This window comes from Pseudophryne corroboree, chromosome 2, assembly GCF_028390025.1.
Source record: "Pseudophryne corroboree isolate aPseCor3 chromosome 2, aPseCor3.hap2, whole genome shotgun sequence".
Lineage (NCBI taxonomy): Eukaryota > Metazoa > Chordata > Amphibia > Anura > Myobatrachidae > Pseudophryne > Pseudophryne corroboree.
In genome coordinates, this window is record NC_086445.1 from 157,157,049 (window position 1) to 157,174,103 (window position 17,055).

The 17,055-nt window shown below is 42.0% G+C and overlaps 1 protein-coding gene across 1 annotated transcript in view; it reads left to right on the forward strand.

Moving 5' to 3' along the window:
• FREM2 (FRAS1 related extracellular matrix 2) overlaps window positions 1–17,055 on the forward strand; it is a 285,338-nt gene that overhangs the window by 223,304 nt on the left and 44,979 nt on the right. Inside the window, exons 13-16 of the mRNA XM_063951860.1 lie at window positions 3,020–3,178; window positions 4,590–4,893; window positions 5,246–5,377; window positions 7,722–8,053. Coding sequence (XP_063807930.1) covers window positions 3,020–3,178; window positions 4,590–4,893; window positions 5,246–5,377; window positions 7,722–8,053 — 927 coding nt within the window. The remainder of the gene's footprint in view (window positions 1–3,019; window positions 3,179–4,589; window positions 4,894–5,245; window positions 5,378–7,721; window positions 8,054–17,055) is intronic.

Here is a 17,055-nt window from a genome sequence, read left to right on the forward strand (position 1 = left end):
GGTTCTGATGCCCTTTGAACTTGCCACACGTGAAGTCAGTTCAGACACTGCCAGCCTGAGTCAGGTCATTCCCCTCATCAGGCTTTTGCAGAAGAAGCTGGAGACATTGAAGGAGGAGCTAACACGGAGCGATTCCGCTAGGCATGTGGGACTTGTGGATGGAGCCCTTAATTCGCTTAACAAGGATTCACGGGTGGTCAATCTGTTGAAATCAGAGCACTACATTTTGGCCACCGTGCTCGATCCTAGATTTAAAGCCTACCTTGGATCTCTCTTTCCGGCAGACACAAGTCTGCTGGGGTTGAAAGACCTGCTGGTGAGAAAATTGTCAAGTCAAGCGGAACGCGACCTGTCAACATCTCCTCCTTCACATTCTCCCGCAACTGGGGGTGCGAGGAAAAGGCTCAGAATTCCGAGCCCACCCGCTGGCGGTGATGCAGGGCAGTCTGGAGCGACTGCTGATGCTGACATCTGGTCCGGACTGAAGGACCTGACAACGATTACGGACATGTCGTCTACTGTCACTGCATATGATTCTCTCACCATTGAAAGAATGGTGGAGGATTATATGAGTGACCGCATCCAAGTAGGCACGTCACACAGTCCATACTTATACTGGCAGGAAAAAGAGGCAATTTGGAGGCCATTGCACAAACTGGCTTTATTCTACCTAAGTTGCCCTCCCACAAGTGTGTACTCCGAAAGAGTGTTTAGTGCCGCCGCTCACCTTGTCAGCAATCGGCGTACGAGGTTACATCCAGAAAATGTGGAGAAGATGATGTTCATTAAAATGAATTATAATCAATTCCTCCGCGGAGACATTGACCAGCAGCAATTGCCTCCACAAAGTACACAGGGAGCTGAGATGGTGGATTCCAGTGGGGACGAATTGATAATCTGTGAGGAGGGGGATGTACACGGTGATATATCGGAGGGTGATGATGAGGTGGACATCTTGCCTCTGTAGAGCCAGTTTGTGCAAGGAGAGATTAATTGCTTCTTTTTTGGGGGGGGGTCCAAACCAACCCGTCATATCAGTCACAGTCGTGTGGCAGACCCTGTCACTGAAATGATGGGTTGGTTAAAGTGTGCATGTCCTGTTTTGTTTATACAACATAAGGGTGGGTGGGAGGGCCCAAGGACAATTCCATCTTGCACCTCTTTTTTCTTTTATTTTTCTTTGCGTCATGTGCTGTTTGGGGAGGGTTTTTTGGAAGGGACATCCTGCGTGACACTGCAGTGCCACTCCTAAATGGGCCCGGTGTTTGTGTCGGCCACTAGGGTCGCTAATCTTACTCACACAGTCAGCTACCTCATTGCGCCTCTTTTTTTCTTTGCGTCATGTGCTGATTGGGGAGGGTTTTTTGGAAGGGACATCCTGCGTGACACTGTAGTGCCACTCCTAAATGGGCCCGGTGTTTGTGTCGGCCACTAGGGTCGCTAATCTTACTCACACAGTCAGCTACCTCATTGCGCCTCTTTTTTTCTTTGCGTCATGTGCTGATTGGGGAGGGTTTTTTGGAAGGGACATCCTGCGTGACACTGCAGTGCCACTCCTAAATGGGCCCGGTGTTTGTGTCGGCCACTAGGGTCGCTAATCTTACTCACACAGTCAGCTACCTCATTGCGCCTCTTTTTTTCTTTGCGTCATGTGCTGATTGGGGAGGGTTTTTTGGAAGGGACATCCTGCGTGACACTGCAGTGCCACTCCTAAATGGGCCCGGTGTTTGTGTCGGCCACTAGGGTCGCTAATCTTACTCACACAGTCAGCTACCTCATTGCGCCTCTTTTTTTCTTTGCGTCATGTGCTGATTGGGGAGGGTTTTTTGGAAGGGACATCCTGCGTGACACTGCAGTGCCACTCCTAAATGGGCCCGGTGTTTGTGTCGGCCACTAGGGTCGCTAATCTTACTCACACAGTCAGCTACCTCATTGCACCTCTTTTTTTCTTTGCGTCATGTGCTGATTGGGGAGGGTTTTTTGGAAGGGACATCCTGCGTGACACTGCAGTGCCACTCCTAAATGGGCCCGGTGTTTGTGTCGGCCACTAGGGTCGCTTATCTTACTCACACAGTCAGCTACCTCATTGCGCCTCTTTTTTTCTTTGCGTCATGTGCTGATTGGGGAGGGTTTTTTGGAAGGGACATCCTGCGTGACACTGCAGTGCCACTCCTAGATGGGCCAGGTGTTTGTGTCGGCCACTAGTGTCGCTTAGCTTAGTCATCCAGCGACCTTGGTGCAAATTTTAGGACTAAAAATAATATTGTGAGGTGTGAGGTATTCAGAATAGACTGAAAATGAGTGGAAATTATGGTTTTTGAGGTTAATAATAATATGGGATCAAAATGACCCCCAAATTCTATGATTTAAGCTGTTTTTTAGTGTTTTTTAAAAAAAAACACCCGAATCCAAAACACACCCGAATCCGACAAAAAAAATTCGGTGAGGTTTTGCCAAAACGCGGTCGAACCCAAAACACGGCCGCGGAACCGAACCCAAAACCAAAACACAAAACCCGAAAAATTTCAGGCGCTCATCTCTAATATATGTTATGTCATATTTAAAGTACAGTTGTTCTCTACACAGAGATGAAGCTGATATTTGTGTCCTGAAATAAATATTTGTTCTATAAAGTGTCTAGAAATCAATGACCATTGAGGCTGGTGATGTATAGACTCCGCTATAACTGGTTCTAGTGAGTTCTTATGCTGCATTCCTATAAGCATTGGTTAAACCTATAATGCCACAGTGATGATTCCTATTGATTCCTATTGACTGGGGCAAACATGATCATTCAGTGCTAAAAGATTAAAAAGACCAGTCCTGTTATACTTCTCTAATAAATACGGAGCTTAGAGACCACTGTTTATATTTTCAGAATTCTGAGCAAGTATTTTATAACTGGTAGCTAGTGCCTCATGTGCTACTATGTAGGGTAAATATAGTGCATGGACAGTTGTGTATAGTTGCTGTGTCTATGAATGTATAATCTTACCAGTGTCAGATATGTCATTTTTAGATGACCAAAGCCATCGTGTACATCGAGGAAATGAACAGCATGGCGGATGTAACATTCCCATCAGTTCCACAAGTTGTCTCTTTGTTCATATATGATGACACCTCAAGAGCTAAAGACAGCCCCAACCCTATTGCTGGTTACCCTGTTGCCTGCATTACAGTGAGTTCTCTGCATGATATTCACAAAAATAATCTGGTAGAGCAAATTGTCTACTTTTGTCTTCTCCTGCAGTAGTCAAATAGTGGATGCATGGAAAAGCCTTGCTGCTATAGTACGTAATCATTTTAACGAAAGACTATTATGAAATATGTATCAAGTAAGTGCTAATGGGCAAATTGCTCAATATTATTTTAATAAAGTAATGTAAAAAAGGTATTTTCACACATTTTTCACACTATTTTATTATTACCTAAATGTTCTCCTCCAAGCCAAATTCTCCTAAAAGCCCTACAATTCGCATTTTTTTAGTAATCAGATCGTATTTCCCATACATATAATGAAAATGTGTTCTGCCTGAATTTACTAAAATTAGATTGTGAAAAAATACTGGAGGGAGCCCTGTGATAGTAACAACAGCTTCAGATAGCGTTATCCAAGCTTCCCGCCAGTTACCCTACTTATCTTTCCTTGTATTCCGACAGTGAAGGTAGAGATCGGATCAGGCACCTGTGATCAGCCATGTGTGCTTGATAAACCACAGGCTGATCACTGTGTAAAAAAAAAAATGAGAAAAAAATAAATGATATCATCTCCAAGCATCCACTGTAAGCCGGAAGATTCAGGTCCAGTGTGAACGGTGATGACTCGGGAATAACCCGGATCTGTCACCCATATCTGAAAGTAAGTATTGAAACCCCAGCTTTAACCCGAGGTGGGTTAAAGTCAGGGTTTATGTGTGAAAGTGGCGTTAATAAATAGGGCTCTTTCCTCCCAACATTTAGTTGCTATCTATTAGCAATTCATGAATTGGTGTATTGAATGTATTACTGCCCAAATTCATACAGAGACCAACAGGCAACCAGTGAGTTGATAAGTATCTTAGTAGCATCCTAGGTGAGAAAAGGTCTGATCCTGGAAATATTTTTGAGATGAAAACATCAGGTTTGTGAGAGGTGCTGAATGTGTGGTTTGAAGGAGAGGGAGGAGTCAAGGATTACTCCAAGACGGCGCACTTGGGGATAGAGGAGATAGTAGTGCCATCCATATATAATGAAATTGTGAAAAGAAAAGTAGTTGAAGAGATAAATGTCCACTCTACTGCTTTGAAGAAGGGAACTGAAAGGTATTGAGGTGATTATTTTGTTTTAGTAATTAGTTTGTTTTAATAATTATTTCAATGAATTTCAGCAAGGGTCATTTGAAAACATTGGAAAAGCTGCACTAACCCCGAGCTTCCAGTCAGCAATAAGCTTGATCTATCTTGCGGGAGCTCGATAATGAAAGCAAGTGCCTGGTTGGTTGCTATGGCTTAGTTTTCAGTTTTGTTATGTTAGTTAATACATTTCTCTATCGCTTAAAGAGTCCCTGTATAATCTCTCATTCTGTTTCCTATGTCACCCTTTCTTTACAGGCTTGTAACCCTAAATATTCTGATTATGACAAAACTGGCTCTATATGCACAAGTGAAAACATTAATGACACCCTGACCCGCTACCGCTGGCTGGTCAGCGCACCAAAGGGCCTGGATGGAGTAACCAGTCCTATGAGGGAGGTTGATTTTGACACGTTCTTTACATCTTCAAAAATGATTACTCTGGATTCCATATACTTCCATCCTGGCTCTCGGGTGCAGTGCGCAGCGCGGGCTGTGAATACTGATGGCCATGAAGGGCTGGAACTTCTGAGTCCAATTATAACTATAAGCAGAGAAGAAGGTGAGTGTTTATGGAGATGAAAGAGAAAACTCTAAATACTGTAACAAGTGGCCTTACAGTTTATAGTTTTAATTTCAATGTTTCTCAAAACATAATTGCTAAGTTGCAATTTTATCAATTAATAAAGTATTATGTGACTTCTAGTCTCTGAAGTGAGTTGTACTATTAAAAAAAAATCTCTAGTAGATTATTCTGTATTGATGTATGGTTATTTTCACAACAACAATGCCTGTCCTTCATACACTATCTGTATCTATCACACAGCTTGCATATGAAGCGAGCCTAGAACTTTTGTTTCCGTTACTGCTGATAAAGTCAGTGTGTATCTCTGAGCAATGTTCTTTCTATCTAGGCCTTTGCCAACCTAGAGTGCCAGGTGTAGTGGGAGCGGAACCGTTCTCTGCTAAAATGCGATACACTGGACCAGATGACCCGGACCATGCAAACCTCATTAAAGTCACTGTTACTCTGCCTCACATTGATGGTAAGTTACTGGTAAGAAACACATGCTCTATGTGACTGTATAGCAGAGATTGCTGCTACTTATATGACACCTTCAAAAGGTCCTGTAGCTTTATGACACGCTAAGCCCGGAGTATTCAACATGTGGCCCTCCACCTGCTGTAGAACTGCACAACCCAGCATGACCTGCCATAGTTTTAGCAATATTATTATTATTATTATTAATGATTATTCTAATAATAATAATAATAATAATACTACTACAGGTTGAGTATCCCATATCCAAATATTCCGAAATACAGAATATTCCGAAATACAGAATTTTTTGAGTGAGACTGAGATAGTGAAACCTTTGTTTTCTGATGGCTCAATGTACAAAAACTTTGTTTAATACACAACATTATTCAAAATATTGTATTAAATGACCTTCAGGCTGTGTATATAAGGTGTATATGAATTATGAAACATAAATGATTTGTGTGTATGTACACAAACTTTGCACAAAGTTATTAAACATATTGGCTAAAATTACCTTCAGGCTGTGTGTATAAGGTGTATATCAGGGCTGGCCAAACCAGTCCTCGAGATCTACCAACAGTTCACATTTTCCAGACCACCTAGCTGGTGCACAGGTGTAGTCATTACTAATTAAGATGTGCTGCATTCATTCCTAACTGACAATTCTACAGATCTCCAGGAGGCCTGGAAAACATGAACTGTTGGTAGATCTCGAGGACCGGTTTGGCCAGCCCTGGTGTATATGAAACATAAATGCATTCTGTGCTTAGACTTAGGTCCCATCACCATGATATCTCATTATGGTATGCAGTTATTCCAAAATACGGAAAAATCCCATATCCAAAATTCTTCTGGTCCCAAGCATTTTGGATATGGGATACTCAACCTGTAATAATAATAATAATAATAATAATAGAAATTAATAATGGTCTAATAGCAAAACTGTCAGGAATGCCTGGATGTGTAGTTCCACAGCAGCTGGGTGGAGGGGGCATGTTATATACCCCTGCGCTAATCCATAAAAGTAGAGATGGGGTGAGGTCTTGAGTCCTTCAGCTGAGAAGAGGCAATGTACTGTACATTTAAAACTGGGAATACCTATATAAATATCATTTAAATGATCCTGTCCCGTAAAATGAAATTCAGTTTTGCATGTAAGCTTCTGTATAATGTGCATTTGTATAAAATTAGCCAATGGGATATTAAATAAGAATCTTTTTGGTGTTTGTACATAAGGCATACTGGTTACTTTGTGTGCAACTATTATTGTAACTATTGTAATCAGAGGCGTAAATTCATTCCAGTCACCTGGAGGCAAATTGGACTTTGAAGTCATGTCCCCCCATCCGCCTTAACAAAAAAAAAGTGAAAACAAATATAATGTGTGTGTTTGTGTGTGTGTGTGTGTGTGTGTGTGTGTGTGTGTGTGTGTATATATATATATATATATATACATATAAACACACATGATGAATTTACAGGTTATATAGATAGCACTCTCAGACAGTCTACAGGGGCTGGAGCCTGCAGCAAATTGGCAGGGCTACGGTGTCTGACAACAGCCAGTGGATCAGCGTCAGAGTCTTAAGATTCAGAAGTCTGTAGCATGCAAAATCAGAGCTCACCGGTGGCTTCCAGGTCACAGTCCACTAGCAGAGGCGGGTGCATCGTCGCTTGCTTCAGCACAGGCTGAGCAGTACCAGGTGGAAGCTGCCCTGTCTCCTATTGCAGGTGTTCCTGGGACAGAGCCAATTAACTCTGCAGAAACAGCTGGTGCGTCGCAAAGCTCCGTTGGAAGAGCAGCATTCACACTTGAATCACGCTGTAAATCACACAGGTGCTGCTGTACATGCTGTTGCCCCTTCAGGGCTTGGAGCCCGGCGGCAGGCGTCTCCATTGCTTCTGGGAGTTCTGCCCCTGACTGTAATCATTGTAGACTCCAATAATAGTGACACACCCTTCTTTGTTATAAACCAGAAGAGGGACTGACATGAAGTACTAACCTGGTGGCATATCGTTTGATGAATTCATGCTGTTGCCTGCAGAAGATGGGCTCCCTGTTGCTTTATGATAAAAAAGCTATCTAAGCACTGCAGTCAAGAGGGCCGGCATAGGGGGGGGGGAGAAGTGCCACTATGCCCCCAAGCTGGTCTGGGCACTCCCCTTTAAGGAGTGTTCCAAGACGATCCTGTTTTTCACACACATGATTACGTCCCCTTGTACCAGTGACCGGAAGATCTCATATGTTTTGAGTTACATTTTTCCATTTTCGGGTTACTTTTTTTCCCTGTTTAATTTAGTAGAGCTCATTTCTTGGTTACTTATTTTAGTCTTGCTTTCCATTTTAGGCATGTTACCAGTTGTATCAACAAGAGAAATGTCCAACTTTGAACTCACGCTCAGTCCTGACGGTACACGGGTGGGAAACCACAAATGTTCAAATCTTCTGGATTACAGTGAAGTGAAAACTCATTATGGATTTTTGACAAATGCCACCAAGAATCCCAATGTAATAGGGGAGACATCTCCTTACCAGTACAGCACACAGCTCCGAGGCTCCAATACATTACGTTTCTACCGAAATCTTAACCTGGAAGCCTGTTTGTGGGACTTCACCAGCTACTATGACATGTCCGAACTCCTGACGCAGTGTGGCGGAACAATTGGCACAGATGGACAGGTAATTATTCTCCAGTTATTGTTAGAAGTTCTTGTTTTGGAGAAGTTATAAGTTACAAGAAAATTGTATGTATTAAGGCATTGTGGTACCATGATTATCTCAACAATTATAATATAAAGCCATTTAGATAGAAACCTCAAGTGTTGAACTTTGGTCCTTCATATAGCTAAGTTTCCAAATGGATGAATCAATATACTGTAAGTCAGTTGATATAATGTGAACTTTCTCTACTCACTAAAGCTGAAGGTGGTAATGCAGCCTCCTGCAGGTCATAGCAAACCTGCCAATGTAAAATAAGTATCAATAAATCAATCACATTGCATCAATCACAATGCATGAAATATCATGGACATTGCTCTAGAGCAAAGGAAACTGTGAGTCAGGACAATAAATCAGGTTCCAGAATCTGTGCTTAGTGTTCTAGATCAGATAAGATATTCCATACATTGTATTGGGAACTAGAACAATTGTACACATTAGGTTACTCTACTTAACAAATACTGGGTTTAGTAGACATCTGACAATTTCACTCATAAAGCAACCACTAGAAATATAGTGTAATATATTTGCAGTTTTGCCAGATATACATGTGTCCACTTACATCTAGCCTCCTTGCACGTTAACCAGCTCTTCTAATCACAACTTGCTGTGTCGTGACTTGGTAGTGTCGATTGTCTTTTTTTTTGCAGTTTTTTTCATTAAAATGTGTCTTATTCGCAAAATGATGCAAATAGGACACACAAGTAGCTTCTGCTGATTAAAATGATATGATGCATTTCTATATTCTGTGTGTGACTGCGGCTGTATCTGCATACAAAATGCTACGTTACAGTGTTTGCCTAGTGTTTACTGCTTGTGCATCTTATTCACATGGCGATGCAAATAAAACGCATTTTTGGCACAAATAATGCCCAACGCTAACGGAGTTGCACTGGACCTGTCAGCTCACTCATGCCGGACATCTCCCGCGTGGTGTATTGAGCCAAGATGTATGAGGACACATCTGTATAATAACCTGCCAGTTTCAGACAATGTAGTGGTTGTACTATCAGGCTGTTAAAGGTGTGCTGTTTGGATAAAACGAATCATTGCCCTCCGTTACCATATACTGTACTTTAACCACTTGCCTGGCATGGTCGCATCAGATGCGACTATGCCTGCAAGTGCTCTATCTGACCTGGTCGCCCAGGATGCGACCAGTCAGATAAATAGTATTAGCAGCAGCAGGGGAGAGAAACGTCCCTCCGCTGCTGCTGTCAGAGGGACCGGAAGGTCCCTCTGCCTCCCTGCACTCTCCCCTACTGATTGCCGTGCTGACGATCACTGCTGATCGGTCAGCACGGCAGGATCCCCCCCCCCCCTCCAACGACTGCAGACAATGGCAGCTGCTGGGGAGTGTAAATTAACCCTCCCAAGCCACCCCCCCTGTATACCTGAAGGCTGTCCCGGCTTTCAAAATAAAAGCCACGATGGCCGCGATGTTCCCAATGTACCGATGGTCGTGATGTTCCTGGTCGATGTTTGGGGGGAAAACAAAACAAATATTTTATTTTTAATTTTTTTTAACTAAAATTATTTGGGATAGGGTTAAATTCATGTTGCTCACGTAATTCACTAAAAAAAACACGACAATTTCGGAGCAGTTTTTGACGAAATAAATCGTCAATTAAGTGGTTAAGGCCATGGTCAGGAAGTGATATTGTAGTTGCATAACCACACCTCCTCTAAAAAAAATTCCATATTATTCAACAGTGAGGAATATAGAGACAGGCCTGTACTCTCATTTCCTCTCATTAAACTGTAGTTTCAATTGTATTTGTAATGTATGTTTCTAGAAGGAAATACCATTGTTTTATAAAATGAATTTGCATCTACGGTTAAGTTCAGCTACTGTAGATACTGGAATTTTCCACCTTGGCATTAGGGTGTTACAGTAGGTTATACACTCTAGAATTAATTGGATGTTTCACTTAAAAATAAAAATTAGTTAACTTTTCCTATTAATGAAACTTTATTGGGAATAGCCCTATTTAATTTGTAATATCCTAGGATCTTCATTTGGATCTCTATGAATCACCTTAATCTCTACTCCATTTTCTACATAGCAGCCATTTAATAAAAATAGCTATTTACTTTAAAGGTCTTAAGGACCCTACACACTGGGCGATACATTCAATTTTGACTATGATCGATCTGAATGATGATCGATCATCATCCAATTTGTCTTGCATGGCAAAGCAACGGAGAACCAACGATGAATGACCGCGGGGCCGTGCATCATTCGTCATTGGTGCATACACACTGAGCGATGAGAACGATTTCTCGCATTAGAGCTGCTGTCACAGATCTCGCTTGCAATGCTGAAGGAGAATGGCAGAGGTTCCAGCTGTATCTACTAATTACTTTCCTCTCAACATTCATACATGTGGAATTGGGAGCTGCCCCGAAATGCCCACTTTATAGTGAAACTCCACCTGATTTCACATTATTACTGCATACCTCCCAACTTTGCTTCTTTGGGGAGCGGGACACTCGCGCGGCTGAAAAAAGTGGGCGTGGTCTATGAAAAGGGGCGTGGCTTCGCGGGAGGACTCGCGAGCCACGCCTCCATTTTCGTCACTGAGGGGGCATGCCCAGCGTTCTGTGAGCCGCTGGCATGCTCCCTCTCCCTCTGTCTCCAGTGAATAGACGCTGTGCGCATGCGCACAGCGTCTATTCACCGCTGCTCTGCTAAGCAGAGCAGCGATTGACAGAGCCTCCCAACTGCCCCCCCCACCGCGGGACACTGTGGCCCGCAGGTGGGACAGCGGGACAGTCCCCAAAAAACGGGACTGTCCCGCGAAAATCGGGACAGTTGGGAGGTATGTTACTGCCCATTTTAAGGTCCGAGATTCAGGACTGTCCTACCAAAATCGTGAGAATTGGTAAGTGTATAAACACAACAATAGTTGGAGTTCCACGAGTACTAATATTGAGGGAAGAAAAGGATTTAGTAATATTGATATTTAATGCAGAAACCCCCTTTAATCCCTTCTGTTTTTATCTTGATTGTAAGATCTCTGTGGTAGCAGTTGCTTTTTTAGACTCCCAAAAACATCAAATACCCCCTGAAGCTTCCTGGGGATTGCATCTTAATGTATCATTAGCAGCATTGCAAAGTTCACAAGAAATACATTAAAAGCAAGGCCCATTTAAAGTTATGATTCTAGTCAAGGAACTGTGCCAATTCGGTGTCAGATTTAGATCTTAAAGTTGACTTTTCCAAATGTCACACAGCAGTTTATAAAAAGGACTTTTTATAGATAAGTCAGAATACGATCAAAGTAAATTTACTGTGCTGTATACACGAGGAGTACTAAGCCACAATGCATTTTTCCTTTAACCAAGGGGTCATTTTAGGTGAGTTCTCTTATAAGACAAGAACCTCTGACTATATATCTATTTATCATATAGGCCCCTCCCACTTATGTCACATGGTTAATTGTGAAAGTAGTTGAAGAAATGCAATACTTACCTCCGGTAGATATGATGGGTGTTCGTCACAAGCTTGTGTGTATGTATGTATATATATATATATACATATATATATATATATATATATATATACAGTGTATATATATGAACAGTGTATATATATATATATATATACAGTGTATATATATATATATATATATATAAAATAAAAAACCAGAGGGCACTATACAGATGAAATAATTGGATATAAGAGCAATAAAATCCTATGATAAGATTAGTGGGTCATCTTTACTACAAGTCCTTTCCGCTAGGATCCCCCAAGGCGTAGAATTGTAGGGGCTGATATATCCGGGATGTTCCTAAAAAATACCCTCTCACCAAAGGTCACCCAACAAAAAAAAAGGCCCAATCAGTAAATAATTGGCTTTTATTTTTTAGAAAAAACGACATAATTCATAAAAATTGCTTACAGCATAAAGAAGGAGACAAATCATCCACAATCACTATACAGTGGAGGTGATGTTATATTTCTGCCACCACCCTTACTGGTGTGAGCTCAATTTGCAGAATCCTCCCACTTAGTTTATGGACAGAACCCATACACATTTCATACCTAAATTAAATTCTTCAGGGGCAAGAAGTCTTTAAAAATTCAAAAACTATAATTCCATCCAAGTGCTATGTCTGATGATGCATCCTCAGATCACCATAGTGACCATCGGGCACAATTCACGATGTTTCCAGGTAGCAACCAGCCTCCATAGCTTAAACTTACTCAGACTGGCCATAGTAACCGGACACCTGAGTCCATTAATCTGCTTTCGATGATGCAGACCCTAGACCCATCACATCTTCAAAACGCAGGAAAACGCCACCCCTGCTCCGTCCCCCGAATGCTGCAGCATGTCAAGTCAAGCTGTGGCTAACGGGGCAGCGAGTGATGTCACAAGACCTATTTTGCACATGCGCAGTCTTGTGCCTGTGAAGACCCTGTACCATCAGATTTGTACCTAAACCATCGGGTTAATGTACAAATCTGAATTAGACCCTCTGTGTGAATCCCAGGAGTGCGTACAGATTACCTGGAACCGTCACTGAGGGGAACAGATGTTCTTCTTTGCATTATTGCTGAAGGAGACAGAAGTGTATGAAACATGAGCATTTTTGAGCTTTATTGTCAACATTCAGGTCTTATCATTTTGAAAATATCTTTATTATGGGAGGTAAGCACACCATCTTAATTCCCCTGACCCCCAAGTACCCTGGTCCTGTTCAGCTCTCAGCGGCCCTGCCCACAGTAACCAACCAGACATTTGTTCTTACTTTAGCTTAAATTAGTCTTGCAGCCATGTGGTGAATGCATCAAGTGAAAACATCAATTTTTATGTTTTCTAAATGTACACATATCATTTCACCCCAGAGGCTGGATCTTTTCTGGCATTACTGGAGCCTGTTAATGTGTTTGGAAATTTACCTCACACATAAGTCAATTTTGCAATCTCCCAAGAGCATTTATCAACATGTCCAATAAGGATCCAATGAGAGATTTGAATTGGATGGGCTATTGGCGCAGTGAAAGACGCTATAAATAAAAATAGTTTAGTGATGTGCCTAATTGTAATTAAGTAAACAATGGGTGATATACTGTGAGGGATAATTTGAGTATAGCTATCATAACATAAAATATTAAGAAAAAGTAAAGTATTTGCCTTGGCGTGATGCTAACCCCAATCTCATCATACAAGTAATACAGTAGGTGGTGTAGTTAGCCAGGGTGCAGCCAAGGGAAATGACAGTGAGATGAAGGGTTCTGACAGCAGATTCTCTGAGTGCCCCACCCCACAGTTTTCCATGTAAATTACATTAAAAACTATAGGGAATGTTGCTACCAACAAACTTCCAAGGTGCAGTAACCTGCAGCAAGACATTACAGATTAACTTTGCTTGTATTGTCAAACGTGAGCTGGATCAAAGCTACAGTAATTGCCAATTTTCTCATGACCACATTGCCCTATATGCCAGGTTATCAGAGATAGGCATATGTACAGTGCAACCAGGTGCCCCTAGCTACAGTACTGCTGCAGCAATATAAGGAGACAAATGTGTGTGTCAGGTTATAATAAGACCTATGTGGTTTATGTAAAGGCCGGCGTAATGCCACACACAATAGGTTGCATATTGTTTTTAATCAACCGACCATAGCTAAGATATATGTGGTCAGTTGGCAAGACTGATTTAAAATATGTTCTGGGTCTTTGGGGTCACCTCATTGTTCTTGAAAATATCAAGGTGCCCCGTGGGGAATGCAGGTGATGTGTCTCATACGGAGTCTTTCAGCCTTCACAATGCCAGGCGGTTGTGTCTACGACTCTGTTTGGCTGGGGCACATATGAAAGGAAATATTGCTTGATTCATTTCCATACAGAGCATTTATTGTTTAAATGTACAATAGTGACACTTAAAACACATGAAACAATCAGCACTCCCAAACTGAGCGGGCAGAGTCTCTGCTGGAGAGGGCAGCAGTCAGCAATACGTGACTTTCATCACAGTGAGGAATATTTCTAAATGATTCCCATCTTGTATTTATGTTACGGAAGAGCTTCATACTTCATACTTCATGTGATCCTTCCTGTCATACTTCAATACTTCATGTGATCCTGAAGTGGGTTTTTTTTTATCGACATTAACACTGTAGACATTGATCATTCTCCAAACTGGAGAATAATGAGTAAAAATATGAACAGTATTAGAGATGGAATTGGAGTGGGCTCCAATGAAGTTATAGATTAAAATAGTGTTGTAACATGCTTATTTGTTATAAGCAGAAGAAATGGGAGGGATAAGTGATAAGGGGGTATCAAACCACCAGAGAGAAATGAATAATCGTCAGTTAATCGCAGGGCGGGTTCCAGTAGTAACAGACAGTCTTGGCAGCAAATGAAATCAGCTGTCATGCTGCCTGTCTTATCGGCTCTGGAACTCACTCTACGAATAACCATAGGCAGGTTAACTACCGATGGTCACCATTGGAGATGACCATCAATGGTATATAGCCCAACAGAACCAGGGGCAGGGCTTCATGAGTGCATCGGGGTGGAACTAGGTTCCGTGTCTCAGCATTAAGTTATGGGGGGGAAAAACATAGCTGGTGGGGCTCTGTACCATCGATGGCAACACTATCTGACAATGGCTGTCAACCATCAATGTTTTACAGACATTGGTGGTAGATGGTCAACCCTAGCTCAGTCTAGGATTTTGTAATCTCATGAGCCAAGACTTTGCTCTTTCCCAATTCCCGTCACTGTGCAGGACAGGTCCACTCTGAGGGATAGCACCTGACTGTGCCAACATTTCTGCAGAAAGTAAGTATATATTAGCAAATAATAAATAGCTTCTATATTTCTTTTATTTTTTAAATTTTTATGTATAAAATCCCAAATGGGGTATATTCATTTATTCATCATCTATTTATGATCAATGTTGATTGCTCCAAAAAATGAATCCCTTACAAAAGTCACATGAACAGGATTCCTATACTTTGGATAGGTAGAATAGAGTAGTAAATAGTTGTAAGTCTCCCGCCACTATGGATTTGCGTTCATCTCCTCACATGCTAGCGGCCTTGCCCTGCCAGCACAGGGCAAGGCCGCCTCCCGATGCATCAGCAATTAGATTGCGAACGCAGCGGAACTAAGGTTGACCTCTGGCAGCGCAGCCTGGAAGTGTTGTCCATTTTTTTCGGAACGGCTGCGTATGACGTCACACAGCCGCCCCGAAAACGGTTCCGGCCTCATTCGGAACACCCCACCCCCTCAACGCCTCGACAATGCCCTCCCCACCCAACCCCACCCCCCTCGATGGCCACCACTGTCAATCACACTGTGGCCACATCCTTCCGTGCAAATGTGCAGCTGCGTCCAGGTCTGAATAACCCTCTATGCCCGAAAATGTTTTTTGGGGGTTTTTTCAGAAAATTCCCTTAAGGGCATATATATATCTTTGCATCAACTTCACAGGTTAGAGGCCTGTAAATAAACCTTTCTGTGGCTTTCACCTCTGACCCTGGAGACTACATTTTATTTTCTTGCGCAGCCTTTGAATGGAGACACCTTTGTGTTGTGTAAATAGTGCACTGATAACAAGTTCTATCTGTCTGAGTGAAAAATGAAAAGCTTACACATCTAGTGAATGAGTCCATTCAACCTTTTATTTTGTTGTAGAATAAACTAGCTGGTCACCCTGATTAGTTTACTTGTGCATTTCACCCATATATTGACAAGTCATCCATTTTGTATGGTGAACGCAATGCTTCAGTGATGTCACCAGTTCTCAGTGAGTTTATTTGGCTGATTATTTTTTAAAATTGATTCAGCTCATAAAATGGCTGCTTCTACTGGTCTTGCTTTGCCATAGAAAATGTACCACAAATTATATATCTCTACTCACCTGGACATTTTGTGGAGTCCTCCTGGGAAAGTAGTGTGCCCTCACACATGCTGTCAACTTCCCTTCACTTTAATAGCTTATTTTCTTAATTACTCCGAAAACATGTTCAATTCTGACAGTTTATAGTAATCCTTTTCGCAGTTTCTGTAAATAAGTGAAATTACCTCTTTTTTAGGCTTGAATGCTGTTGCCATAAGGCTGTAGTCCTCCGATTTAAATGCAAGATGTATCGAACCTTACAGAGATTGATACTATTTCCTGTGACAGATCTTTATCTCAATGTTGCCTTATATGTTATTCAAGCTGTGGCCAAGTTCCAGTCAGATGTAAATGGACATTACATCTGCTGCTCAGTGTTTGACTTCCACATTAGCTGCATTTTCTTGTTTTTACAAAGGCTAAGGTGACAATGTATTACCATTATTTTAGTATCACCTGAACGTATTCAAGGGGTTGGGGCTGTGAGACCGGCAGTGGAGATCCTGGAGGTCAGCATACCAATCCCTTACGGGCTCGCTGCGCTCACCGCAGGTTCTATTACCATTCTATCAGTGTCGTGTACACCCACGGTGGGAGTAGTCCCTGTTAGTCGGCATGCTGACTGTTGGGCATTTGATCGCTTGGGATTCCAGCGTCGACATGGTGACCACCGGGATCCCGGGCGGCGGTCACATGACCGTATCCCTATTAAAGGGCTTTTGAAGTCATTTTTGGGAAAAACTGCTCCAACCCCTTTAATTTACTTTTTTTTTTAGTAACAATACTAAATTACTTATAATGGGAACTGCCATCTGACCAAATTTACAAAAAAATAATAATAATAATAAAAAAAAACAGTGAGCCCTGTGATAATAACGCTGTCCTGAGTCAGCATTATCAGACGGCGACTGCGACATGCTGCCTCCTGCACAGCTTTCTCTGCCCGTACCCAATGAACACTGTGCAGGGACGCGGCAATTTGATCAGTTATGTGTGCCCGATGGACACAAGCTGATCACTCTGTAACAAAACAAAAAAATCTATATTTGTTTTCTTTTAAATATACAGCCCCCATTGATTGGTGCCCCGATGCTCTCCTC